General features: G+C 39.8%; 1 protein-coding gene and 1 pseudogene across 1 annotated transcript in view; one reads left to right on the top strand and one right to left on the bottom strand.

Annotated features, from left to right (window-relative positions):
• Positions 1 to 27,902, bottom strand: part of LOC137015319 (zinc finger protein 271-like) — a 145,322-nt gene that overhangs the window by 108,564 nt on the left and 8,856 nt on the right. Inside the window, exon 4 of the mRNA XM_067380203.1 lies at positions 14,410 to 14,470. Coding sequence (XP_067236304.1) covers positions 14,410 to 14,470 — 61 coding nt within the window. The remainder of the gene's footprint in view (positions 1 to 14,409; positions 14,471 to 27,902) is intronic.
• On the top strand, positions 21,548 to 22,162 carry LOC137013772 (gastrula zinc finger protein XlCGF57.1-like; annotated as a pseudogene).

The following is a 27,902-nucleotide window of genomic DNA, read 5'->3' on the forward strand; positions in this document are numbered from 1 at the left end:
AGACCCAGTGTCTCTCCTCTGGCGGCGGAAGCATGCGCTGCGGTTTCTTCCCCCCGGAGAGAGACACAGACTCATCCCCCGCTTATGAGGAGCTGCTGGAGGTTGTGACCAAGGCAGTCACCAAGTTAAAAATAGACTGGCCTGCGGAGAGGAGTGAATTTAAGCGAAAGAGCGAACTAGATGAGCGCTTCCTCCCCGCTCGGTCACAACCACAGCATCGGAGTCTGCCGTTTTTTCCCGACCTCCACACCGAGGTGTCGAGGTCGTGGAATAGACCGGTTCAATATCGTGTTTACAGCCCCCAAACATCTATTTATAGTAACATCATGGGGCTGAAACACAACGGCTATTGGGCGATGCGATGTTTGAGTCGATACAAGATCTGAGGAAGGCGACAGATTTAGCTCTCTGGGCCACCAAGGAAACGGCCAAATCAATCGGCCTTCAATGGCAGCCCTGGTGGTCACGGAGAGGCATTTATGGCTCAATTTGTCAGATATCAAGGAGAGAGATAAGAACATCCTGTTGGATGCGCCGCTGTCTCCTGTGGGCCTCTTTGGCGATGCAGTATCATCTGTCGTCGAGAGGTTCCAGGAGACATGAAAGCAATCAGCGGCCTTCCAACGCTTTCTTCCCTGCAGTATCAATCCCCCCGAGGCTGCTGAGCGGGGGCAGCCTCGGCCGACAGCCAGCTTCTCAGCTCGAAGAGAGCAACAGAAAGCCAGTGTGGCCGCTCGGGCTCCCCCGCAAAGAGCTTGGGGACATTCAGCACATGTGAAGCCTCCCGGGGGCAAGGCGGATCTGAGGACCGTCATTGTGTCCCGGAAGGCTTCAAAGAAAAAGTCCTGACGCCAGTCGTCCAGGGCTTATGAGCGTAGTCCCCTCCGAAGGGTTTCGGTTGACGAGAGATCTATCAGCCATTCCTCTTCGGTGCCCTCAGGGTGCCGGTCTGCCAACCCTGCCACCCAGTGTGCTTCAGGGCGCAGCGGTCACCACCGATCCTCCGAGGAGGGTCGGTTCACACTTGATTCGCCTATCTGCCGGTGCGCCGCTTCAGATAGACGAGCCAAGTGCTCAAAAAACACCAGAGACTGGTTCCCTTAATAGAATATTTGGAAGAATGGAAATGTCTCCTGAACATTTCGAATTGGGTGCTGCTCATGATAGAACAGGGTTACAGAATTCAGTTTGGTTCTCATCCGCCCAGGTTCAACGGGGTTCTTCCCACAGTGGTAGCCCCAGAGCAGTGTCTGGTTACAAGAGGTTATGACGCTTTTGTGAAAAGGAGCTATAGAGAGGGTTTCTCCTCCCAGCAAAATGTCAGGATTTTACAGCCGTTACTTTATTGTTCCAAAGAAGGATGGAGGGTTGCATCCGATTCTAGATTTACGTGTGCTAAATCGATCTGTAAAAAAGTTGAAGTTCAAAATGCTTACACTCAGACAGATTATCCCACAGATCAGGTCCGAGGACTGGTTTGTGGCGATAGATCTGAAGGACGCATACTTCCACGTATCCATCCATCCTTCTCACAGGAAGTTCCTCAGGTTTGCTTTCGAGGGCGAAGCATACCAATACAAGGTACTTCCGTTTGGCCTATCTCTTTCACCCCGCACGTTCACAAAGTGCGTGGATGCAGCTCTGGCTCCTCTGAGACTCCAGGGCATCCGCATGCTGAACTATATTGATGACTGGTTGATAATAGCTCAAACAGAACAGTTGGCAGTTCAACATCGAGATGTTGTTCTGTCACACATGAAGAGGCTTGGGCTGAGGCTCAATGCCAAAAAGAGTGTGCTGGTTCCGAGTCAAGTTGCCAATTATTTGCGGGTAATTTGGGATTCCACCAAGATGAGGGCACGTCTATCTCATGTCCATGTGGATTCCATTCTCGGGGCCGTGAAAGGGGTGAAGTTAGGCCAGTCACTCACTGTAAAACAGTTTCAAAGACTGTTGGGTCTGATGGCAGCTGCGTCCAATGTGATTACTTTTGGCCTTCTGCACATGAGACCCTTACAGTGGTGGCTCAGGACCAAGGGGTTTTCTCCGAGGGGAAATCCTTTTCGCATGATCAAAGTCACGCGGCGATGCCTTCGTGCTCTGTTCGTTTGGAAGAAGCCTTGGTTCCTGTCCCAGGGACCCGTGTTGGGAACTTCTTGTCGTCGCATAATGCTTATGACAGATGCGTCTCTCACAGGCTGGGGGGCGATCATGAGTGGTCGCCCAGCTCAGGGTCTTTGGGAGGACCATCAGCTCTCCTGGCACATAAATGCTTGGCGGTGATGATGATGGCGGTGTTTCTAGCTCTGAAACACTTCCTCCCAGACTTGAGGGGCCATCACGTGCTCGTCCGCATGGACAGCACGACGGTGGTCTCGTATATAAACCATCAGGGGGTCTGTGGTCTCGCCAACTATACAAATTGGCCCGTCGGATCCTCCTGTGGGCCCAGGGAAGGCTCCTATCAGTAAAAGCAGCATATATTCTGGGGCACTTGAATGTGGGGGCGGATACCTTGTCGGGACAGGGTCCAATACCGGGGGAATGGAAGCTCCACACCGAGGTGGTGGAGCTTATTTGGAGAAATTTCAGGCGAGCTCAAGTCGATCTTTTTGCCACTCAGGAGTCAACTCAGTGTCCTCTGTGATACTTTCTGTTGCACCCAGCACCTCTAGGGCTGGATGCCATGTTACAAACGTGGCCGAGGCTACGTTTGTACGCCTTTCCTCTGATCTCGCTGCTCCCGGGAGTTCTGGCAAAGGTTCGCCAGGAAAGGGTTGACTTAATACTAGTGGCCCCGTACTGGCCGACCAGAGTATGGTTCGCGGATCTGATATCCCTACTTCACGGCTCCCCCATGGAGCTACCTCTCCGACAGGATCTTCTGTCACAAGCAGGCGGCACGGTTATTCATCCCCGCCCAGAAATGTTGAAGCTATGGGCCTGGCCCCTGAGGGGGCAAGGCTCATAGAGGCTGGCCTCCCAACTGAAGTTGTGGAGACCATCCTTCAGTCCAGAGCTCCCTCCATGAGGAAGCTGTATATGTACAAGTGGAAACTGTTCGCTACTTGGTGTAGTCAACGAAGTGTGGACCCGGTCCAGTCTTCAGTTAATCTTGTACTCCAATTTCTTCAAGAGAAATTTTCCGAAGGTTTAACCCCTTCAACACTAAAAGTGTATATATACGGTCTAGGAATCCAGCATGGGATCTGACTGTAGTGTTGCAAGGGTTGGCCGAGGCACCCTTTGAGCCTATAGAAGAAGTGTCTGATAGGTTTCTTACACTAAAGACAATATTTTTGCTTACAATTTCGTCTCTGAAAAGAATAGGAGACTTACAAGCACTTTCAGTAGCTCCTTCATGTCTGGAATTTGCCCCTGGCATGGTCAAGGCATTTCTGCATGCTAGACCTGGCTATGTGCCGAAGGTCCCTACGAGTGTGTCAGGTCCTATCGTACTTCAGGCTTTCTGTCCTCCTCCATTTGAAATTCCGGATCAGGAAAAACGTAATCTGCTATGTCCAGTTAGGGCATTAGATGCCTACGTTCACAGAGCTTCCCTGTGGCGTAGAACAGACCAGCTATTTGTATGTTACGGGTCTCCTAAAAGAGGGGGCCCCGCATCCAAGCAGAGAATGAGCAAGTGGGTAGTCGAGGCTATTTCACTAGCATATAAAGCAGCCGGACATGCATGTCCATTATTTGTCTGTGCTCACTCTACCAGGGGGATGGCCGCTTCTAAAGCTTTGATTTCTGGTGTGTCTTTGAATGACATTTGTGACGCAGCTGGGTGGTCGTCCCAGCATACTTTTATCAGGTTTTACAACCTCGATATACCTTCTACTCCAGGTTCCCTCGTTCTACAAGATAATAGACAGGTACTTGGAAATACGGCGTAGTTAGGATAGCGTTACCATCACGTCATTGACGTAGCGTCGATAGTTCCCACGAAAGGGAACGTCTCGGGTTACAGATGTAACCCTGGTTCCCTGAGTAAGGGAACGAGACGCTACATTGTGTTGCCGTCTCCCCTGCATACCTGTGAGCGTCTTGCTTCAGACTTATTCCAGAAGCTAGCGTTCTTTGTTCTGGGTATGCTTTATAGTTTCCTGGTCCGTGATGTCACCCGCTTCTGACGTCTCGTCACGTTATTGGTTGGATACAGAGGTGCTTCACGAACACATTGTGCAGAGGGTTCCCATCACGTCATTGACGTAGCGTCTCGTTCCCTTACTCAGGGAACCAGGGTTACATCTGTAACCCGAGACGTTTTCCACTTTGCCACAGTCCATTTTAAATGAGCCTTGGCCCAGAGAAAATGCCTGCGCTTCTGGATCATGTTTAGATATGGCTTCTTTTTTGAGCTATAGAGTTTTAGCCGGCAACAGCGAATGGCACGGTGGATTGTGTTCACTGACAATGTTTTCTGGAAGTATTCCTGAGCCCATGTTGTGATTTCCATTACAGTAGCATTCCTGTATGTGATGTAGTGCCGTCTAAGGGCCCGAAGATCCAGTATGGTTTTCCAGCCTTGACCCTTACACACAGAGATTGTTCCAGATTCTCTGAATCTTTGGATGATATTATGCACTGTAGATGATGATAACTTCAAACTCTTTGCAGTATTTCTCTGAGAAACTCCTTCCTGATATTGCTCCACTATTTTTCACCACAGCATTGGGGGAACTGGTGATCCTCTGCCCATTCACTGCCACTCTGAGAGCCTCTTTTTATACCCAATCATGTTGCCAATTGACCTAATAAGTTGCAAATTGGTCCTCCAGCTGTTCCTTATATGTATATTTAACTTTTCCGGCCTCTTATTGCTACCTGTCCTAACTTTTTTGGAATGTGTAGCTCTCATGAAATCCAAAATAAGCCAATATTTGGCATGACATTTCAAAATGTCTCACTTTCATCATTTGATATGTTATCTATATTCTATTGTGAATAAAATATAAGTTTAAGAGATTTGTAAATCATTGCATTCCTTTTTTATTCACAATTTGTACAGTGTCCCAAAATTTTTGGAATTGGGTTTGTAAAACTGAATCTAAAACAGCATTGTGAGGAGGATACTGCCTTTTCTTGTATCTTTGACAAAAAGGTAGATGTGAGATCGGTCTGTAATTGACTAATTCTGTAAGATCAGTTTCATTGTAGGACACTACAATGCACTTTTTACTTCATTCTGAAGCAAAAACTCTAGTGTACAACCTCCAGCAGTGGTTACCAACCACGTTCCTGGAGGCCCCTCAACAGTGCACATTTTGCAAGTCTCCTTTGTCTGACACACCCATTTTAGGTCTTGGAGTCACTATAATAAGCTGATGACCTGAATCAGGTGTGTTTAATTGAGGAAACATGCAAAATGTGCAATACTAGGGGGCCTCTAGGAACGCAGTTAGGACCCAGTGACATAAAGCACCATCACTTCAAAAGAATTATATTTGAAACTCCTCTGAGTAATACTGAAGATATTACTATAAATTACAGCAACACGTTCCCCTTTGCCTTCCAGATGAGGCTCATGTATATAACACTAATCTTGGGTTTAGACTCATTTAAAGTAATGTAATCATCTGGTTTTAGCCAGGTTTCTGTCAAACACAGCACATCTAGGTTACAATCTATAATAAGTGCTTTTGAAGAAAGGGATCATATATTCAGAAACCCAACTTTATCATTTGTTTATCTGTATTACGGTGTGTAAACAATAATAATGCAAGTTTATATTCTCACCATATTTTTTACAAGCACATTTTACCAATTCCAAACCACATTAATCTTAATAACTACTATTAATGTTATATTTAATCATTTATAAGTGATGTATAATTGTTAAGGAAAACTGTAAGCTGTAAGGTTTAATTTTATAGATAAAATGGGCCAAAAAAAAGAGATTCAACTTATACTGAAAAGTCAAAAATTATTAAATGCTCACGAGAAGGATGCAATACTAATGCAATACTAGAAATTGCTAAATTAAGGTGTGACCAATGGACAGCAACAGTGAAACCGTTACAGATCGCTTATCTTTATTCCGCCTGCTCTCTTTCTGCTGGTTGTGTAAAGCTGTGGTGAAATGAGTAATCATTTCAGTTTATTTAGTAAAGAATGTGTGTTGTTTATATATATATATATATATATATATGTGTGTGTGTGTGTGTGTGTGTGTGTATATATATATGTGCATGTGTGTGTATATATATAAACATATATCAGACTGGCTATAGCTGGGCCCATAGTAATTATTTCTGTTGGCCCGCTATTTCTGTTTGATAGTAAGAGGATCTTTTAGGCTTAAAAGAACCTTAGATTCCATTCTTTCATGTAAAAAGGGAGCATTAGGAGTTTTCGGTCTGTGAACCGCAGGACGGTCTATATTTTATATGTTTGAAATAAGGCCTTATTTTCCTGTATAGTTTTTTCTGAGTATGGAGTATGGGCAAACTGAAGTTTGCTAGAGTAGTTTGCACATCTAGGTTACAATCTATAATCATATCATTTACAATAAGTGCTTTTGAAGAAAGGGATCATATATTCAGAAACCCAACTTTATCATTTGTTCATCTGTATTACAGTGCATGCACAATAACTATCCAAGTTTATATTTTGATCATATTTTTTTTACAAGCACATTTTACCAATTTTAAACCACATTAATCTTAATAACTACTATTAACTTTGTATTTAATCATTTATAAGTGATCTGTAAGCTGTAAGGTTTAATTTTATAGATAAAATGGGCCAAAAAAGAAATTAATCTCACATTGAGAAGTCAAAAATTAATAAATGCTCATGAGAAGGACGCAATACTAATGCAATACTAGAAATTGCTAAATTAAGGTGTGACCAATGGACAGCAACAGTGAAACCGTTACAGATCGCTTATCTTTATTCTGTCTGCTCTCTTTCTGCTGGTTGTGTAAAGCTGTGGTGAAATGAGTAATCATTTCAGTTTATTTAGTAAAGATTGTGTGTTGTTTAAAGATCTTAGTCATTGTTCTGACTTCATGAAGCCTTATGGTGTGAATGAACATCAAACTGACTAGAACAAACTATTTGACATGTATGTATGATACTGGATATCAAGGGTAAAACTGTACTGTAATAATGTAAACAGACAATAATTTCATTAACTTTTCAGTCATGTGTGGGGTGAACTATTATTTATCAAACAAATGTTAGTCAGTCAGCCAGTAAAACAAAATGTTAATTTTTGCAGTTCATGAAGTGCAGTTCATGAAAATAGAAACAAACCCAAGAATTTATCATTTCTGTGAGTTTCACATTAACATTATAATGTGCTTTTTTGTTTTATCTAATTGCTACATTTTATTAAATGCTGCATAAACTAATTTCAGAGCTCTGTATAGGTCATTATACAAAAACATCTGCAACGTTTTAATTGAAAAGTTGGTTTACATGGTTATAAAAACAATAACCTAAAAATAACCAAATGATCTATAGGATACGCTATTTTTGCTATTTAAAATAACTACCCTGCAACGTTCTGGAAACATTATTTTATAGTTGCAAAAACAAAATTAAAAATAACTGTAAGGAAACTTTCTGTATAGCCTATTATTGTTTGTCTATTATTGTATTAATTTTGTGAAGAGATCTTGAAAGGTTCACATCATCAACCCTCAAAGAACACATGAAGGTCCATACCGGACCGAGACCGTTCACATGTGATCAATGTGGGAAGAGTTTTAGTCAATCATTGTACGTTAAAGCACACATGATGATCCATACTGGAGAGAGACCATTCACATGTGATCAATGTGGGAAGAGTTTCATGCAATCACAACACCTTAAAGACCATATGATGATCCACACCGGAGTGAGACCATTCACATGTCATCAATGTGGCAAAACATTTCTTCTGGAATCAGCTCTGAAGAAACACCTGAGAGTTCATACGAAGGAGAAGCCACATTCATGCTCTGTGTGTGGAAAGAGTTTTTCACTGCTGCAATATTTACATGCGCATCAGAAAACACACACTGCTGTGAGAGAGTACATGTGCTTTGAGTGTGAGAAGATGTTTACTACAGCAAACAGTTTAAAACTGCATGAGAGAATTCACACTGGAGAAAAACCTTACAAGTGTTCACACTGTGACAAGAGATTCAGTCAGTCAGCAAATCTGAAAAGACATGAGATGATCCACAGCGGAGAGAAGCCGCACACGTGTGATCAGTGTGGAAAGAGTTTCACTATTTAAAGTCACCTGAAGATACACATGAAGATCCATACAGTGGAGAAACCACATCACCACAGTCTGAAATCACTGTAAGAAGTTCATCTGTATGTGCTGAGAAACAAAGTCTCTCCTCTCCACCTATAGTTGGCACTGTTGCTCTGTGTCTGCTGTTGAATTATCCAGGTTGTGGATGAGGAGCGACCCCTGATGTGATTGTGTACATACAGTAGTACATAGTTCAGTGCTATATAAATACTTCATTCATTCATTTATTCATAGTTAGCCATTTCTTGTCTGTTCTTGTGATGTTCATCAGTTGCTGCCCAAGTACTGATCTAATTCAAAGTTCACATCTAGCCTAGTACAGTTCAAATCCTCGGATGTGTTTTTGATCCGCCCCTTTTATCGAGCCTTACAGTCTTACCTCGGCTAGTCCTTCTGATGATTGCCACTGGCTCTGATGTGTCTGTAGTGGTTAAACATGAGATATAATTTATCTTTTGTATATAATGGGCGATCTTTGGTCTCATGAATCTATAATTTGTTGAATTGAAAGTGAAATTTCATAACTTTACCATTGTAGCCTACTAGAGTGCTGACATTGTACATTTGACTGAATTGTTTGCTTTATTTGTTATTGTAGCTTCTTGTGCCTTACTTATACTTTTCTAATGGTTATTATTGATCATTAAAACTAACAAAAAGAAATGGTGTTGTGTTTTATGTTTGCAGACTATTTGCATATATTACCTGGACCACATATATTTAATATTTTTAAAATGTAAACAAAAAGAGGGAGAGCTGTGTTTTATAGTTTGTTTGGTTATAAATATACATGCAGTAAAGATAATCGATGAACGTGTTGCCTAAACTACATGCATGGCTATTAATATTTTTAAGAATTTTTTTAATGAAAATGAAAAAAGAGTGGAATATCCTGATCCTTTACCAAAATGGCTTAACAGATTATGAATTGACAGAAGTGATGAAGATGGGTTTGTAATATATAAAAGAATTTTGTCCACATAAATCTTATTTTATGATGGTGATGTTTTGATTGGATTCCATATGTGTTATTTGATTGTTGTATTACAGCTACCAAGAGTTAAATGAAAAGAACAACAAGTAACGGTTATAGTGGGCAGCCTTGTCTGGTACCTCTTTTTAAATAAAATTGATTTAATATAATAAAACAAGTTATGACCGATGCTGTTGGTGTATTATAGAGTGTTTTAATCCAGCTGATGATATATGATTTAAAACCAAAGTGACTAAGTGCAGTGAAAAAAATGACCATTCTACTTTATCAAAGGCCTTTTCTGCATATAAAGATACAATCATAAATGGTTGTTTGTGTGTTGGATAAATAGAAATCAACTATATTTATAAACTGTAACAGAGTTCGTTTGCAAGGAAGGAAGAGGACAAGGGTCGGCTTTGACTACTGGCTGCTTTATTTATAAACACAACAAAAGGGTGTGCAGACCAGCACAACACAGTCATAAACATATAATTCACTCCAAACAAAATATCCATTATCCAGGAGTGGCAGCCAGTAGTCCTCCTTTCTCTCGACTCAGGCCGGTGGGTTTACCAACTGACATTCACGACAAGCCGCGCACCACCTGCGCACATTCTCGTGAATGCCCGGCCAAAAAAAACAGGTCATGAGGTGATTTAGTGTCGTCACCTGTCCTAAATGACCAGCCATTGGATTAGAATGAGCGGCCTGAAAAAGCATTTCCCGGTGGCTCCTAGGAACTAATAACTGGGTTGAATCTTCTTTTGTCTGAGCGTCTTGGGTCACTCGATACAACCTATCTTTAATAATTGCAAAATATGGATAGGTAAGCAGTTGTTCAGGATGGAGAGGCTGACCGTCGATGGTATGACCTGTTCAAACGCATGTTTCAGTGTCTCATCCTGAGACTGCTCCAGGGGAAAATCATCACGCTCCGAAAGAATAAGTCTTTCGATTTCACTCTGTTCCCCCGAGACAGTGCCCAGTGGTCCCGGTTCAGTCTCTCCCACCTGCACACTCACGTTCCCCTCCCGTGCATTTTTCCCCCAAGAGGCATCTGTACACAAAGCCCCCAATAATTCTGTAAATGTTGGCCAATTAGTTCCCAAAATTAACGGATGCCGGAGGTGCGGGATAACTGCCACCTCAACACTATGCTTTTGACCCCAAAATTGAATAATGACTGACATAATAGGATACTCCACCACATCCCCGTGCACACACCGCACCTTAACCATGCGGCTTTTATCCAATGCCCCGGATTGTACCAGACTTTGATGGATCAAGGTTTGGTTACATCCTGAATCCACCAATGCCTGATAAGTACCCCCCTTGATACTCACAGGTATTTGGTACCACCCAGCCTGACCGTGGGCAGCATCCAGGACCCGGATCATTGTCCCCACCTCCATAATGGGGTACCTGTCCACGAAATGGTCCGGGTCCCCACAATGCCAACAGGCCGGCCCAGACCTCCCCGCCGCTCCAGTGGCAGAGAGAGGGTTAAGCGGCTGACGTGGAGAGAGTGGAGAAAGAGAATCTGGCAATTCCCACCCCGCCCCCATATCGGGACATGGGGAGGGCCGGGCGGACAGGACATAGGTAAAGGGACAGGTCGAGAGAGAGAAGGAGATGGAGAAGAGGGAGAGAGAGAAGCTGATGGGAGAGGTTCGCCGACCCCTGGGCACGCCACCATGTGGTCCTCCGCGAGGTGGATGGCAGACACTTGGCTGTTCTCCTTGGAAGCCGAGTGACAAACTGCTCCAGCACCACACGATCAATGATCTTCTCTACGTCGCTTCCGTCGGCCAGCAGCCATTTGCCATTAGTGCATGTCGGTAAGACATTTTTCCGACTTGAGACAGCGCCGACACCATGTGACTATGACATATGGCTTCAAAGTATTATAAGTGCAATTCAAGATCAGTCGCCTGAGTCAGCCAGTGCAGTTTCTGAAGAGGAGCTGCACAAACTCTGATGATGACACAGCTGTTTCATGATTGGCCGGATTCACCTCATGACAACGATCAGATTTTTTGAGTTTATTTTCATGCCTTCAGTTCCACTAATGCTCACAAATCTGTATTTTTATAACAGTTAAAGCTCTTTTCATGTAGTTGCGATGTTATATTGTGTCATTTTTATAAAAAGCGTGGAACCCACTACATTGGTATTTAAATAATAAATAATATATGCGTATGTTGAACTTTATTATTGTAAAAACAAATGCTGTAAGCAGTACATAAAGTATTGAATGAAAATATCTCTGAAACATCAGCATATTATTATTGCATTTATTTCATTTCAGCTATGATAAAGTATGCAAATGCAGTGTGAACATCACTACAAGAAGTAGAAAGTGTCCAAATTCATCTCCAGTGACAGCCGATGTCTTTGTTTGTGGGGGCCATATGCTCCTCTTGTCCCACCTCCTTGTCTCCCTTTACCACGCCCCCTTGTTTAGTCTTTATCTAGTTCTCGTTCCACTAATTATGCTCACCTGATCCTCATGTGCTCTGGTCCATTTATATCGTGTTTTTTTTTCCTCATGTCTCTGCTGGTTCATTGTGTGTGTACATTGTATACGAGAAATTTTTGCTTGTCTACTTATCATTTAGATTTCTATTTATTTATCTTTCCCTGTCAGTTCCATCTAGTTCCAGTTTGTGCTCTAGATTCTCTAGTCATAATTTTTGGTTTCTAATTTGTTTTGGTCTTTTCTCTTGTTTGTAGTTTCAGTTATTTATTCATAGTTTATATTTTTGTTTTATTATTTGCTATCTGCATTTAAGTTAGTTCCTTAATTTTCTTTTCTTTAGTCACTGTGCCAAGTCGGTTTTTATTTCTGTTTTGCCTTTTCTTGTTGTTCTCTCTTGTTCTCTTGTCTTCTTGTGCCCGTTACTGTCCTGCATCCCGACACACCCCGGCTGCTGTCCTCAATGCTGTGCAGTGAGACTGATACAGCTTCAGTTGCAGCTGAGTTTCAAGCCTCTAGTGCCTCAAGCTACTGCCTGTTGTCATTCTCTGCTGCAACCCCATCCATCTCCTTGGTTCTCCAGCCTAGCTTTGCCTGGGTCTGATCTCACCTGTCTTACAGTCCTCTTCCTCTATTAGACTGCTGTGACATACCCTGACAACAAAGAGTAGAGCTGATAGTGGGCAGCCTTGTCTGGTACCTCTTTTTAAGTAAAATTGATTTGATATAATACCATTAGTTATGACCGACACTGTTGGTGTATTATAGAGTGTTTTAATCCAGCTGATGATATGATTTAAAAGTCCTCTCAAGTCATGTCATCTTCATTTATATAGTGCTTTTCACAAGTCATTGTTTCTTATTGAGCTAAAGTTGTTTTTTTTAATAAATCACTTCCATTGTAAAAATTGTTAATTATTATTTAGGGGCTGCTTAAATGACACGTTTTCTACTGAAAACTGAATACCTTTAATGCATTCTAATGATTTTTTTTTAACAAAATTTGTGAGGAGCAGGTTCAGATAATTAACCTAATTAGCACAGGTGGAGAGCATTCAGTTAATCAACTCAACCAATGACTAGAGGAATAAATACTATGGGTTCGGGCCAATATTCCGAGCTCAGATCCCTCCTCCCGCACAGCACACCAAATATGCATAACTTTTATTCTATTGAATTATATGTATATGTGAACTTGCGAAATGCATTTAAAACCAAATTGAGTGCAGTAGAAAAACAAGGACCATTCTACCCGATCAAAGGCCTTTTCTGCATTTAAATATACAATTATAAATTGTGGTTTGTGTGTTGTATGAATTGTTATAGAAATCAACTATATTTATTAACCTTCTAGTCTTTGCTGAGGAGAGTCAAGTCAAGTCACCTTTATTTAGATACTGCTTTTTACAATGCAGATTGTGTCAAAGCAGCTTTATAAAGCTATATAATTTTGGCTGCACAGCAGCTCTTAAAGAAAATGGTGTCAATGCAGATCAAAGCACTGTTGAATATCAAATGTCAAGTATCCCAAACTAAGCAAGCCAAAGGTGACAGTGGCAAGGAACCCAAACTCCAACAGGTGACATCAGGTGGCAAATAGGTGTTAAAATCTAGAAAAAAACCTTGGGAAAAACCAGGCTTAGTCAGCGGGCCAGTTCTCCTCTGGCGAACAGTGCTTTGTTACGATTCAGGTAGCTATCATAAGTCTGATAGGATCGCAATATTCAAAGTATTTATTCCAGTTCAATCCAGTTAAGGATTGTATTCATTGCGCCGGTATGGACGGTTTGTTGAGGAACTGTGCCACTGGCTGTCGTGTTGATGAGGCCTTCACAATGGATGATTTAGTTGATCTCTGCTGATACTTCAAGGGTGCATTGTGGTCAAGGTGTAGGTCCTCAATTTTACCTGGATACGGCCCGGATTGACTACCGGTTGACTACAGTAAACTTTGGGATAAACAGAGAGACTAATATTAGCATAGGTGTCATTCTTCTTCTGATGTAATGAGTACATCTGGTGTTATAGGAAGTGTTCCCGGTTCCGGCTGACCTAATTTATGCAGCCTAATAATCCTTTAATGGAATTGAAAATATGAATTGATAATGTGTTATGTGTATGCAGGTTAAAGAGTCTAGATTTAAACTGAGAGTGTGTCTGCTTCCCGAACCATGCTAGGAACCATGCTAGGAATTGTTCCTGAGCTTAGCTGCCAAATAGGAGAAGGATCTAACGCCTGCGGTTGATTTTGATATTCTAGGTATTATCAGCTGCCCTAAATTCTGAGATTGCAATAGACGTGAAGAACTATAATGCATTAAGAGCTCACTCAGGTACTGGGGGGCTAAACCATTTAGTGCTTTGTAAGTAATTAGCTAGATTTTAAAAAATCTATACGATGTTTAACAGGAAGCCAATGCAGTGTTGACAGAACTGGGCTAATATGGTCATACTTCCTAGTTCTAGTAAGAACTCTAGCTGCTGCATTTTGTACGAGCTGTAGTTTATTTATCAGGCGGTCAGAACAACCACCCAGTAGAGCGTTACAGTAATCTAGCCTTGAGGTCATGAACGCATGAACTAACTGGTCTGCATTTGTCATTGAGAGCATATGTCATAGTTTAGATATATTTTTAAGATGGAAGAATGCAGTTTTACAGATGCTGGAAACATGGCCTTCAAATGAAAGATTGATCACATGTGAACGGCTTCTCTCCAGTGTGGAGCCTCATGTGACTTACAAGGTTTTCTGATTGATTGTCTGAATCTCTTCCCACTCTGATTGCATGCATATGGCTTCTCTCCAGTATGAACTCTCATGTGAATCTCAACATTGTTTTGTTGAGAAACTCTTTCCACACTGAGTGCAGGTTGTAGATTTCTTCAAAAATGTATTTTTAGTCTATGAGTGACTCAAAGGTTTTTCTCCAGGGTTGTCATGATGTTTCTCCTCCACTTCACTCAGTTCTTCAGTCTCCTCCTTCACATCAGAGGCCGGTTGCATAAATCTATTTAAGACTAGTCTTACAAGTTAGTCGTCTAATTTTTTTCTGTAAGACTGGTATTTACATTTTAAGTCGGTTGCATAAAATTTTAGATTGGTCTAATTTGAGACAAAAAAGTAAGACTGGTTCCCCCTTGGCTAACTTTATCTTACAATCTGTTGCCATAGAAACAAACTGTCAAAAGAAAAATATGCTCTAGATTCACAAAAGTGGCCCAACTTTGTCTTGCGGTATGGCAAATTTTAATCTTTGGTTTTATGAAAGGGCAATAAGAAGAGAAAGAGTTTTCAAAGACCGTTCAAACCCATTGGAAGTACTTTGTGAAAAGGAACTGCTGGAGAAGCTAAGATTTCCAAGACATACAATACAAGAACTAGCAATTGACTTGGCAGAGCATCTGAGGCCTGAAACTTCAAGAAATTTTAGCATCCCTCCACTGCTACAAGTATGTCTAGCTCTACGTTTCTTTGCCACAGGATGTTTTATAAATGCAGCTGCAGACTTAATTGGGGTACATAAGTCTACAGCAGGGGTCACCATTCCTGCTCCTGAAGGGCCAGTGTCTCTGCAGAGTTTAGCTCCAACCCTAATCATACACACCTGAAGCAGCTAATTAAGGTCCTACTAAGCATACTAGAAACTTCCAGGAAGGCGTGCTGATGCAAGTTGGAGCTAAACTCTGCAGGACACCGGCCCTCCAGGAACAAGTTTGGGGACCCCTGGTCTACAGCATCAAGAATTATTCATCGGGTTGCTCGTGCACTGTCAGGCAGACTTCCACTTTATCCCACTGATGTCTCTACCTTGAACAAGGTGAAGGCAGATTTTTTCAACATTGCTGGATTTCCAAATGTTGTAGGAGCCATTGATGGAACACACATTAGGATTCAAGCACCTTCAACTCATGAGCCATTGTTTGTTAACAGGAAAGGCTACCACAGTATTAATGTGCAGGCAATTTGTGATGCCAAACTCAGAATGCTCAACTGTGTCGCTCGTTGGCCAGGATCAACCCATGACTCAAGAATTTTAGTGAATTCCCAAATTCATGATGCATTTGAGAGAGGAGAATTGCAGGGTGTGCTCTTGGGTGACTCTGGTTATCCACTAAAACCCTGGCTTCTCACACCCTTCTTGAACCCAGTCAGTGTGCCTCAAACTCGGTACAACACAGCCCATGCCAAAACAAGAAATGTTATTGAAAGGTGTTTTGGAGTCCTGAAACGAAGGTTTCATTGTCTGCATGCAGAGCTCAAAATGAAACCAGAAAGAGTCTGCAACATAATCTGTGCATGTGTTGTTTTGCACAACATGGCAAGGTATTAAGTTTTTAACTGTAATTAAAAACAGTTAAACATAACTTCTTATGTAAACATTACATAAGAAGTAAATTCAAAATTAAATTATTAAATACAATTATTTGACTAGTTCTTGGACAATGGTCGTTGAGATCTATAGTTCATGTCCAAGTTTTTGTAGCTCCAACTTTAGCTTAGTTTTTTCTAATTCTAGTTTTTCTATTTCTAATTTTAGTTTAGTCTCTTCCAGTGTTAATATTTCATATTGCTTTTCAAGTATATTGTTCATGGTTATCTTGCTTGTAGTGTCTTTCTGTCTCTCTGTGTCTGAGCCATGTCCCACAGGTGCCATTTGGGTGCTGTCCAAATCATCTTCTTTACAACAAAAAAACAAAACAAAACAAAACAAGAACAAAATTAGAAAGTTTTGTTGTACTTTTTTTCTGCAAAAATGCACTACATATTGCATACTACTTACTACATACTAAAGTTTACTTGTAGTTCACTAATTTTAGGGAAAAAAAAAAAAAAAACTTTTTACACACACACACATTTACTTAGCTATCTAAATGGAGATACTGCATAGGCTTCTATTGTTTTTATAAATAGATAGTTAAACATGTTATAAGTATATAACCCACACCCTAAACCTAACCATCACAGAAAATGTTCTGCATTTTTACAAATAAAAGAAAATATTTATAGCCTATATTGACAAAAATTAATATATTGACAAAAGTAGTCTTTGATTATATAACCTATAATTTGAAAACACTGTCCTCAGCAACTAGTGATTGCATAAGCACTAACGTTACAATGGCATTACAAGCTACTTTCCCTGATCTGTGTCCACTTATTATTTTAAACACTGTTAATCTGTTTTTAACTTAAAAAAATCATTGTAAGGAATAGTAGAGGATTAACTAACTTGGTAAATAATAACTCGTGGTTTAAAAACTGTAAGCATAACTTTACCTTCGCTTTGTGTTGTTTGGTCCTGGCTCGTCACAGGCGCTTCATAATTTTCAGGGACCAATGTCAAAGTCACCTCGCAGTCTACTAGAAGATAAAAATTGGTATTCAACCCAAAACAGTAGTACAGTGGGGTTTTTTTTAATCAAGCAAAAACAATCACTATCAAAACATTATTACTCACGAGATTGTCCAAGCGGAACTGATGCGCCAGCGGTATCCTCCCCCGCTGCAGGTAACGTCCGGCCGGATACTCCGCTCTCCCTCCCCCCGGGGATTCCCCAAAACATCGGAGATTCCTCTCCATATATTTCAATGATCATTTCCGTTGTCCTTTTCAATTTAGGATTTGGTCCCCCCCCCTGTTGCAGGGTTTTTTCGCTTGAATATTTCCTTTTTTGCCTCTTGAACCATATTTTTAAAACGTTTCTGAACATCTTTGACGGATCGCGAGACAGACGGGTTGACGCTGTTAACTTTTTCAGTTATTGTTGTCCACGCCTTGTGTTTTTTGCTATTGGCATTGTAGTCGCTACACTTATTCATTAAAGTGGATTTGGAAGCATTGTATTCCTTCAAAATACAAATATTTTCAGCGAAGGAAAATTGTGACGAGCGCCCACTGTCGGCCATTTTGTTTAAGTTGTTCAGCGTCTTATTTTTTCCCACAAAGCAATGCAATATAGACAGTCTTACTTAAGACTGCTGTGTGCTTATTTTATGCAACGATCTTTCTTCAGTGACTTTAGTTAGTCAGACTATTTCTAAGCCATTATCTTAAGACTGTGTCTATGTTTATGCAACCGGCCCCAGGACTGAAATGAAAAACATTAATTTCATTTTCAGTAAATCAAAATAATTCAAAGAGAGAAATATGGAGTGAAAGATATAAAAGAGCTCAGATATAACAAAGAACTGCTATAAAATATTACAATATGTTTTATGCCTTTTTATGAATTAATTATGCTCCCTGAATCTTTCCATGAATGAGGTTCAGTGATCTTTCAATTATTTTTTAAAACATTACAGATAAATCCCATGCTTCTGTAATGAGAACTATTACATATATTTGATCAATGACACAATTATCTAATGTCATATTAACATTAACTTTTATATTTTATTTTACTAAAAATGTTTTAATTATTAAGGGCCGGTCAAACTAGACGTTTCCTTCTTGACGCATGTGAATGTGGGACACCAGAAACTCAAGATCAAGTGAATTTCACTGCGAAAACAAACACACATTTATGCAGTCAAGTGGAGGAGATTGTATGTTTTTACAATTTTTTTTGGAATGACTATTATTTGGAAAAAAGAAGAGAAAAAAGACGCCACTGAGTCTGACATCATATGATGACCATTTCTGTTTCACGAGTTCACACTTACAAACAAGTCAAATAAGTAAATGGTATGTGTATCTGGCATGCTGTCCGAGGAGAGAGCTTCGAGCTCAGTATTTGGCCCAAACCCACACTACTCCCCCAGTATTTCTGGTTAGGAGTGTGAGGAGACGGGGTGGTGAAGGGATAAATAACAAGGGATGCTGAAAAAACTGTTGAGGAACATGTGAGTCGACTGCGTATTTATAATGTCCTCCACTTATGCTGATTGGGTAAAAATGTTGATACTGATTGCTGTCTGCTGGTTGGAATGACGTGATGATTGGAAGGATCTTTTGAAAGCGCTCCTCCTGAACTTTATTAAATTAAAGTTCAATTTTCTGTAGAAATTGTACATGCTGAAAGTCTAGAGTAACTGCAGATTTAACTAGTTTTACATTAACAATTTTGTCCTACATGGTTTTCTCAACCCTGTTATTGCTGACATGATTTTCCTTCTTTTAAAAACAGGATTTCTTAAAATTGTAACACCCAGGAAGTGACATCATCTAGGCTCTTTCTACAGCATGATGGGAGGACAAGAAAATAATCTCAATCCATTGTCTCAGTTTTTACTTAAACTGTACAGTGTTGATCACATTACTCAACCCTGTTACGACAGTTATTATAAGAAGAATAATCTCTATAAGTATGAATAACGTCTATAAGAGAAATATAACAGTAAATCTGTTAAAAAAAAAAGCATGTTGAAGGATAATGAGCAAAGTTTAGTTATTTATCTCACTCCAATATAAATAATCAGTCTTTCTTGGAACTAATAGAACTAAAGATATGATTTAACCAGAATAAAGAAAGTTTTAATCACTTTAACTTTCAGCATTATCAGTAATAAGTGTAAAGATTCTCAAAGCCTTTAAAGCCGGAAAAGTTGTTGTTTTAACTGTTTTACACCATGTTTAAATATACAGATAGAAGAACTGAACAACATACTGTTTAGAAAAATTTACCTACACCAAAACTAACTTACAGGAACCCAGAAGGCCATAAACCTGAAGGATAATGGCTGGTGATCAAGAGAGAGAGAGAGAGAGTGCATTAACATATTCTCCTCAATGAATGTTTCACCAGTATTATCTAGACTGTACATTAGGATACTTTAATATCTCTATTAAGTTCAGCACAATTCTGTTCAGTTTATAAGCTGTCAGATGAGACCAAACATGTTAGAAGACACTAGTAGATCAATAGTATGTAGTGAAGAAGCGTGTGTGTCCTGTGAAGATGACACAGTTTAGAGGTGTAAGAGACACAACAGTCCTCAATCAGCATAATGACGATCCCCTCGCATCTGATTCAGAGCATTAGCATACTGTAATGATGATGAAGGCCATTGTCCCACATTTAATTCACATGAATAATTAAAGTGATAACAGCTGTGCTAGGACAGTCAAGAGCTCAACCCATACTTAATGTCAATAGTTCCTGTTTTCACCTCATTTATTATGCTGATGTCTTCAGATCTGCTGTAAATTGACACTTAAAGCTCATTTCATTGCTGTCAACAGACTGAAGGGATTTGATGACTACAGATATGTTTATGTTAATATGTAAGTGAAGCTCCTCCCAAAGTAGTCACATCATCAGTGAAGCTCCTCCCACAGCAGTTCCCCCATAAATGGGAAGAGCTGAAATCTGTTTTATTAAAGTTTATTAAAGAGGACAGTGAGAACATGAGTGATCCAGAACCCTGCAGAATGAAACACACTGAAGATACTGAAGAACAAAGAGGTTGGTGTTTATTCGTCATTCATTCATGATAGTACTTCAGGTACTTTTACTTCAGCAATAATATGGAAGGAAAAGTCCAGTGTGACCGGCCCTTAATAATTACAAAGTTTTTCATTGGTATCAGCAGCATTGTGGCACTGTTGTATATTTTTTTAATGTTTTTACATGAGATAAGTGTGTCAGGCCAGTGTGTGTGAGGGCTTCCAGCGGGCCGAACCTGATAAAAGCAGCCGTTTGCCTTTTTTGTTGTTTTATTTTAAATATTTAAAACCCAAGCAACGATGTTTTACCACATTTCACAATAAAAAGTGATAGATTGATCATCATTATTTAATTTGTGTGGATTGCACATTAATCATACAGAAATAAAGTTGTATTTACTGTTATTTCACAAAAGAAAGAATCACGTAGGTCTACTTATTCAGTCGTGTCTGTTTATTTGTAGGCTAATACAGGACAGCACAAAACAAAACAGGTTTTATTACGGAAGCATTTAAGGATATATATATATATATATATATATATATATATATATATATATATATATATATATATGTAGCCTATATATATAGATTCTCATAAGTTTACATCACATTTCATTAGAAAGAATAATCAATGCTATATTTTTCAAGCAATTTATCCAATGTGAGGATAAAAAACCGAATGAAAAAAACGAAGTTTAGCCTATTTGCGGAGATATGGATTGCAAACAGAAGTTATTTCACACACATATGCTGCTGTCTGAAAGTGAGATTATTTAAATGTCTTTAATGCTAATTTTAGCTGGTAGCTCTGTATGAAATGATCTGAGGCGCTGACTTTCTCCAAACTCTGATAAACATCTGATAATGTTTGTTCATAAGCACTCCTCAAGCCCAAGTTAGCCCACTTTGACCCAAGGTATTGGCCACGAGGAAGCCCTTACGAGGCTCGATCAAGCCCCAGAAGTGACAGTGGAAACACAGATATTTTTAATAGTTCTCTTGACAGAAACATGAGATTTGGGCCTACAATGTTTTAGAAGTAATAATTGGACAATCAATGTAACTTACTCGTGGAGATTTTCAGGGACATACATAATTAATAAAAATATGTGAAAATTATGGGAATAATTTTGGGCTCACTTTGTCCTTTCACTTCATATTTCTCTATTTGAGTTTTTATGTTCTGAGAATAAAATTAAACTTTTTCTCTTTCATTTCAGACCTGATGGAAGTGAAGGAGGAGAGTGAAGAAGTCGCTCAAAGACTAAAAAGACATTTTTAAAGAAAAGAAGAGCCAAGAAATCTACAACCTGCACTCAGTGTGGAAAGAGTTTCACAAGCGAAAAAAGTCTTGAGCGTCACATGAGAGTGTCCATACTGGGGAGAAGCCATTCACATGTGATCAATGTGAAAAGAGTTTCACACAGAAAATACATCTTAAGAGACACATGTTGATCCACACTGGAGAGAAGCCATTCAATTGTGTTCAATGTGGAAAGAGTTTCACAAACAAACATCATTTTGAGATTCACATGAGAGTTCATACTGGAGAGAAGCTGTTCACATGTGGTCAGTGCGGGATGAGTTTCACACACAAACAAAGTCTTGAGCTTCACATAAGAATCCACACTGGGGAAAAGCTGTTCACATGTGATCAGTGTGAAAAGAGATTCTCAAGCAAACAAAGTCTTGAGATTCACATGAGAGTTCATACAGGAGAGAAGCCGTTCACATGTGATCAGTGCGGCAAAACATTTCTTGGGTCATCAGACCTGTAGAGACACCTGAGAGTTCATACGAAGGAGAAGCCACATTCATGTTCTGTGTGTGAAAAGAGTTTTTCACTGCCGTGTAGTTTAAAGGAACATCAGAAAATACACACTGGTGTGAGAGAGTACATGTGCTTTGAGTGTGAGAAGACTTTTATTACATCAAACAAATTAAAACGGCACCAGATAATTCACACTGGAGAAAAACCTTACAAGTGTTCACACTGTGACAAGACATTCAGTCAGTCATCATCTCTGAAAACACATGAGATGATCCACACTGGAGAGAAGCCACACACGTGTGATCAGTGTGGAAAGAGTTTCTCTATTAAAAATGACCTGAAGATACACATGAAGATCCATGCAGTGGAGAAACCACACCACCACAGTCTGAAATCACAGTAAGTAGTTCAACTTTATGTGCTGAACAACAAAATCTCTTCTGTATAAGTCACAGCCAAATCACCCTGTAACCCAACACTGTTAACCATCCTTCGGATCAGATATTTAGCCCAGAACACACTGACATTAATTAATATTACTTATTATTAATGTCTGTTGTAAATTAAATGTTTTTTGTCTGAACTACCAGAAAGCATCTGAAAGGAGAGGACAGAGAGATCCAGTGATCCAGAACCTGCAGAATGAAACTTCATGATACTGAAGAACAAAGAGGTGTTTATTCATTCAATCATTTATTCATCATGATAATGAAGAACATTCTGATGTTCACCAGATTTACATTGTCAATCATGACCAATTAAAGCACATAAGGTGCAGCGAACACACCATTAGTCCAACATATTTGTCGTTTGGTGAGAAAGGACCGTCTGTCAGCAAATTTTTACATTTTTTGCATAATTTATCTTTTTACAGATTACTCATTTATTTTACAGATTACATGTCAAGCCTGTAGTGATTTATAACACAAATCATCTTCATGACATTAAAATAGATCATAATCGTGACACAGCAGTTGTCGACCAGATCTGATGGGATTAAAATGACTCTTGAACTCATCATGATCTTGACTTTGAGCTTCTCTTTTCATTTGACGTTTGTCATTCATTTGAAATCTCACATGATTTAATGTTTCTTCTAGACCTGATGGACATGAACAAGAAAGGAAAAACAAACCAAAAAACGCATATGCTCTAAGTGTAAAAACACATCACATTTAAATCAAGGCTGAAGATTCACATGAGAGTTCACACTGGGAAGAAGCGGATCAGGCTAGATCATCTTCAGATCCAGCAGTGACACCAAACGTGACACAATAAAGCATCTCTTCCATAGAAATCTGTCCTGATCAGCTGCAGCGAGAGACACGACAAACAAACATCATCTTCCGGAGTTTGTGTTAATGTTCGTAATGAATTTCCATCACTCAGTTCTCTTTCATGAAGGAAAGCAGGAGTTTCTTAAATGAAGTATTCTTGTGCTCTCACAGTTCAGGAGCTGAAGAAGAGTCATGACGCTTTAAGAAAAACATGAATCCGATATTAATTTGAACTCATTCTTCATTGTTTTTCAGCAGAATATTCTTTCTTTGCTTCTCTTCTTCTCTCAAGATGTTTTGGCTCTTATAAGTCAGTAAAAAGAGAGAGATCTGTCTCATTTGGTGTCACTTTTACTTAAAATTTGTATTTGTTTCAATAATGATTGATTAAACTTATTAGTCATTTTTTCAACAACTCATTGTTATTGTTCATTTTTTAATGTTCACCAAAACTTTTCAGTACAATCTTTTATCAACTCTTAAAAGGAGGTTTTTCTTCTGGCCAAGAGGAATAATTTCCTATCCGAGTACTTAACAGTTTAAAAGCATATAGCAGCAAAATCAAAAGGTTAAAATGACCTGGCTTCATTCATGAGCATCAACAGGGACAATCAAAAGTGAATATACTGGATTTAATACATAAAACTACAAATACATACAACTAAATCTAAGAGAAGAATACATATGGGATAACGAAAGTCAAGACAGAAAGAGAGAGATAATCAAAGAATGGCAAAATTACAAACTGTTAAACCTTTGAGAGCCAGCAACGAATCACATCACCTTAATAGGGCATGTAACGCATCTGAAGAGGGGTTATACTTGCAGTGGTAACGTTGGTGCTGTGGTGGATGTGTGTGTCTGGAGAATTTCAGTGCGTTAGAGCTGGAGTTTCCTTTCCAAGGTTGTGTGTTCAGCAGGAATTTAACTTGAAAGTAAAATTGCTGCAAAATAAAGGAAGGAAGTCCGTCTCTTCAGAACGATAGGGATGACTGAGCGTGGGATGGAAGCGCGATTGCTGGACAGGAGCTGGATGAGAGACGTACGGGAGTCAATCCAAATACAATCGAGAGAACATCGACCAGGCGTGTTGTTGTCTTTTTTAAGGATAAATCAGTCCACACCTATTTGGGGTGATATGACCAATAGTAGGAAGAGACTTTTAGTGGGAGAATGCTTCATTTGTCTCTTTTTTTATATATTTTATATTTGACGGAGTCAGAGTTGGTAGTTTTTACTCTAGAGGAGGTTAATAACAGAATAATGGATTTTATCATAACATACATTGTTAATTAAAACATCCTGAGAGGATTGAATCAAGACTAAACATGATAGGGTGGGAAGACATTACAAGATCACTTATGGTTACAAACATTAAAACTTATCCTAATATAACTAAAAATCATACATCAAGCATTCTGTGTTAGTTCAGACAGGCCTCGTAGTCAAGCTCTGCTATCAGTTGATTCTCAATTCAATATTTTCTCACAACTATATAAACACAGTCTCAAAACTATGCACCAACTTGTACAAACCTCAAACGTCCAGGTCAAAATAAAATGTTTTAGTGAAAAACTTATTCTTGTCTGACAAAATCAAACTTTGGCCTCAGATGACACACAACACTAGTGAGATCAATTCATATAACACTGTAACAAAAATACCACTTACTGGGATTCAGGAATTATTTTGCAGCTCACTGTCTACTACACTATACAAAAATAAATTTACAGATACAGTAAAATACAGCAGTGATTTTTTTTTTTTTTTTTTCATTTTACTATTGTAAATTGATCTCGTGGTAGATAAGTATGAACTTGGTATGCACCACAATACAGTATACTGTCAATTACAGTATAACTAAATTCAGCATCCTCTGCACATTTGGCCAAATTTTATTACAGTAAATAAGGTACTATAGCAGTGTATTGGTCTTCTGACACAAGACAGTCATTTCTCAGTTCTGCAAAATACAGTATAACAAATGGCTACAGAGAAAGTTGACAATCACAAGTTTGAGGGTGTACAGCGTGCTACAGTTTACTGTACATAGTGAAATTTCCCTCATCTAAAGTACTGGTACTGTGTAAGTTTAAAACCCCTGTAAATTATTCATTCAGCTCTCTCTCAGATTTTGACTGGTGTGTGCCATCAGTTTTGCTACCTAATGTAGTCATTGTTAAACGTTTTGAGAAATGTGTCTTTGTTTTGAGAACTGAAAGAATGGTTTAGGAAACTGGGCCAACTGAATCATTTATAATGTGTTAGCATTAGAGAGAAAAGCTAAAATACATTTAGATTCTTACCTAACTAGTTTCTGTGATCGGGATCTTCTTATTGATTTCATGTCACCGTTTCGGTGGATGGCAAAAAGACCTTTATCCATGATGAAAGTGGAGCGGGCGGTCGGTGAATCAGCTCGCAAAAATAACGAAAATTCAAGGACTTCTGAGTTAGCCGAGAAGCAGTAATTTTATGATTCACGAACAAATGGAAAACAATTCGTAAATGAACTTGGCTACGCTGTGTTTTTGACTCCCAAAGAACTGGTTCATAAGAGTCATTTGTTAATGAAGCTGACTACACGGGGCGCGCTGCGTGCGCGTGCAATAGTCATGCAGCTTATTGAAAGACGTGTTTTCTTGCCATTATTTTGCAATACGCTGTCTTTTTTTATGTCATCACATTGAAGCGCCGCTGCTGAAAAGCAGTAGTATTTGAAACACTGCTAACATTTATATTTTATTCTCTGATAATTTTGGGGTGGCAGATGGGGTGGCAAAGCTTTTTCTTAGGGTGGCAGTTGCCACCACGTGCCACCCCGGTAGATCCGCCCCTGCTTTAAACAACACTTTTTCCAAAATAAACTGAAATGATCTCACCACAGCTTTACACAACCAGCAGAAAGAGAGCAGGAATAGAGATGAGCAGCGTGTTGTTTTTTGAGTGATTGTTATTTTTATAGATGTTTTGTCGTTTTGAACCATATTTGGCGCGTCTTTGATCATCTACTGTTCGTGGCCAATGACGTCACCGCTCGTGTGCGCCTTCCTCTCATTCAGTTTCAGCGTCGAGTCTTCTGAGGAGAGTCGAGCAGTTCACAGTATTTCTCATATTTACACGACCATCAAACCAGGGGCGCCGTTGGCACGGGGGACAGGGGGGTCAGGACCCCCGCAGTTTTGAAAAGACAGAAATCGACCCCCGCACTTTTGATAAGGGCTGCTTCAATTAGTCACACTATATCATCTTTTAGCTTATGATATTTTCTTTCAAATGAGACCATTTTCACATTTCTGTAAGCGATCCGTTAGTAAATAATCAGCTGTTTTGTCGCAGATGTGAACAGGAAATGCACTCTCGAACGGAGAAACACGCGATCTCCAAACCATCGATCAAAGCATGCTAATTTTTTAGGACAGGTCGATGGTATATAAATGATGACTGATCTCCTTACCTTAAAGTGCATAAATCACTGCATAAATCACTGCTTCCTGCTTCGCTACTGTTCGGACGCTCTTGCTTACAGCTCCGCGCTTTGCTCTATTGCTTTTATATTTTATCTCCTAATTTTAACTTCAGCGAATCAACACAGTACTAAAACGACAAATCTTGGCAACAACAATCTTTTTAACTGGAAGAATTGCTACAAAAAAGGGGAATTTTTATCCAACCAGCCTCCCACTGATGGCAGCCATCAGCTTACATTCCGGAGAAGGGAAAACACAGCTGCCTACATCCAAAAGGATTAGAAATAATATGCCTCCTCTGGTTGAAGAATCTACCTGCTGCACAAACTGCCACAGACTTCTACAAAGGATTGCAGTTCTTGAAACAAAGTTACTTGCGGGACTACCAAACCAGAAGGAACACACAACAGAGCTTCATCATGGACGTCCTCAGCCCACAGTCGGTGAGTCCCATGAATCTAATGCCCCTAAACAGACTGTACTGAGTGCCGGAATTGATCAGCATATTAATCGATGGCACACACAGGGAGCGAGACCCAAAGGCACTCGAGACATCAGATTGTCACGAGTATCAAATATTAATGCAGTAGCATCCTCTACCCCAAACACTAGCTCCCTACCACCGCCAATACATCTGGAGAACAGATTTGAAGTGTTAATGAATGTGGGTGAGGAATCTAATGTGGGTGAGGAATCCCCAAACATGATCGGACACAGATCAAATCAGCCAGCAGCTTACACCGATATTAACTGCCGCTCAAGGTTGAACAGTCAGCGGCACTCAGCTCTTAGAGCAGCCGAGCCCAGGACTCTGATAGTGGGTGACTCTGTTATCAGAAACATTAGCAGCAGGGATACAACTACATGCTGCCTTCCACAAGCAACAGTTTCTGATGTAAACAGGGAACTTAAGATCATTCTGATGAAATATAAGACTGCAAATCGACTAATCATTCATGTGGGGAAGAATGATATTCGGAAGGAGCAGTCAGAACTCCTTAAGAGGGATTTCAATGAACTTTTTGAAATGCTTAAAAGACTAAAAGTTCAGTCGTTCATCAGTGGACCACTCCCAGCAAGAGGAACAAATAGATTTACACGGTTGCTTGGACTTAACACATGGCTGCAAAAAACCTGCAACTTAAAAGGACTGAATTTCATCGACAACTTCAATCTGTTCTGGAGTCAGAGACAACTGTTCACTCATGATGGCCTGCACCCAAACAAACTGGGCTCAAGAGTGCTAAAGGACAATATCTACTTCTGCCTCCATCATCCTTCAGCA

Source organism: Chanodichthys erythropterus, chromosome 3 (assembly GCF_024489055.1).
Source record: "Chanodichthys erythropterus isolate Z2021 chromosome 3, ASM2448905v1, whole genome shotgun sequence".
Lineage (NCBI taxonomy): Eukaryota > Metazoa > Chordata > Actinopteri > Cypriniformes > Xenocyprididae > Chanodichthys > Chanodichthys erythropterus.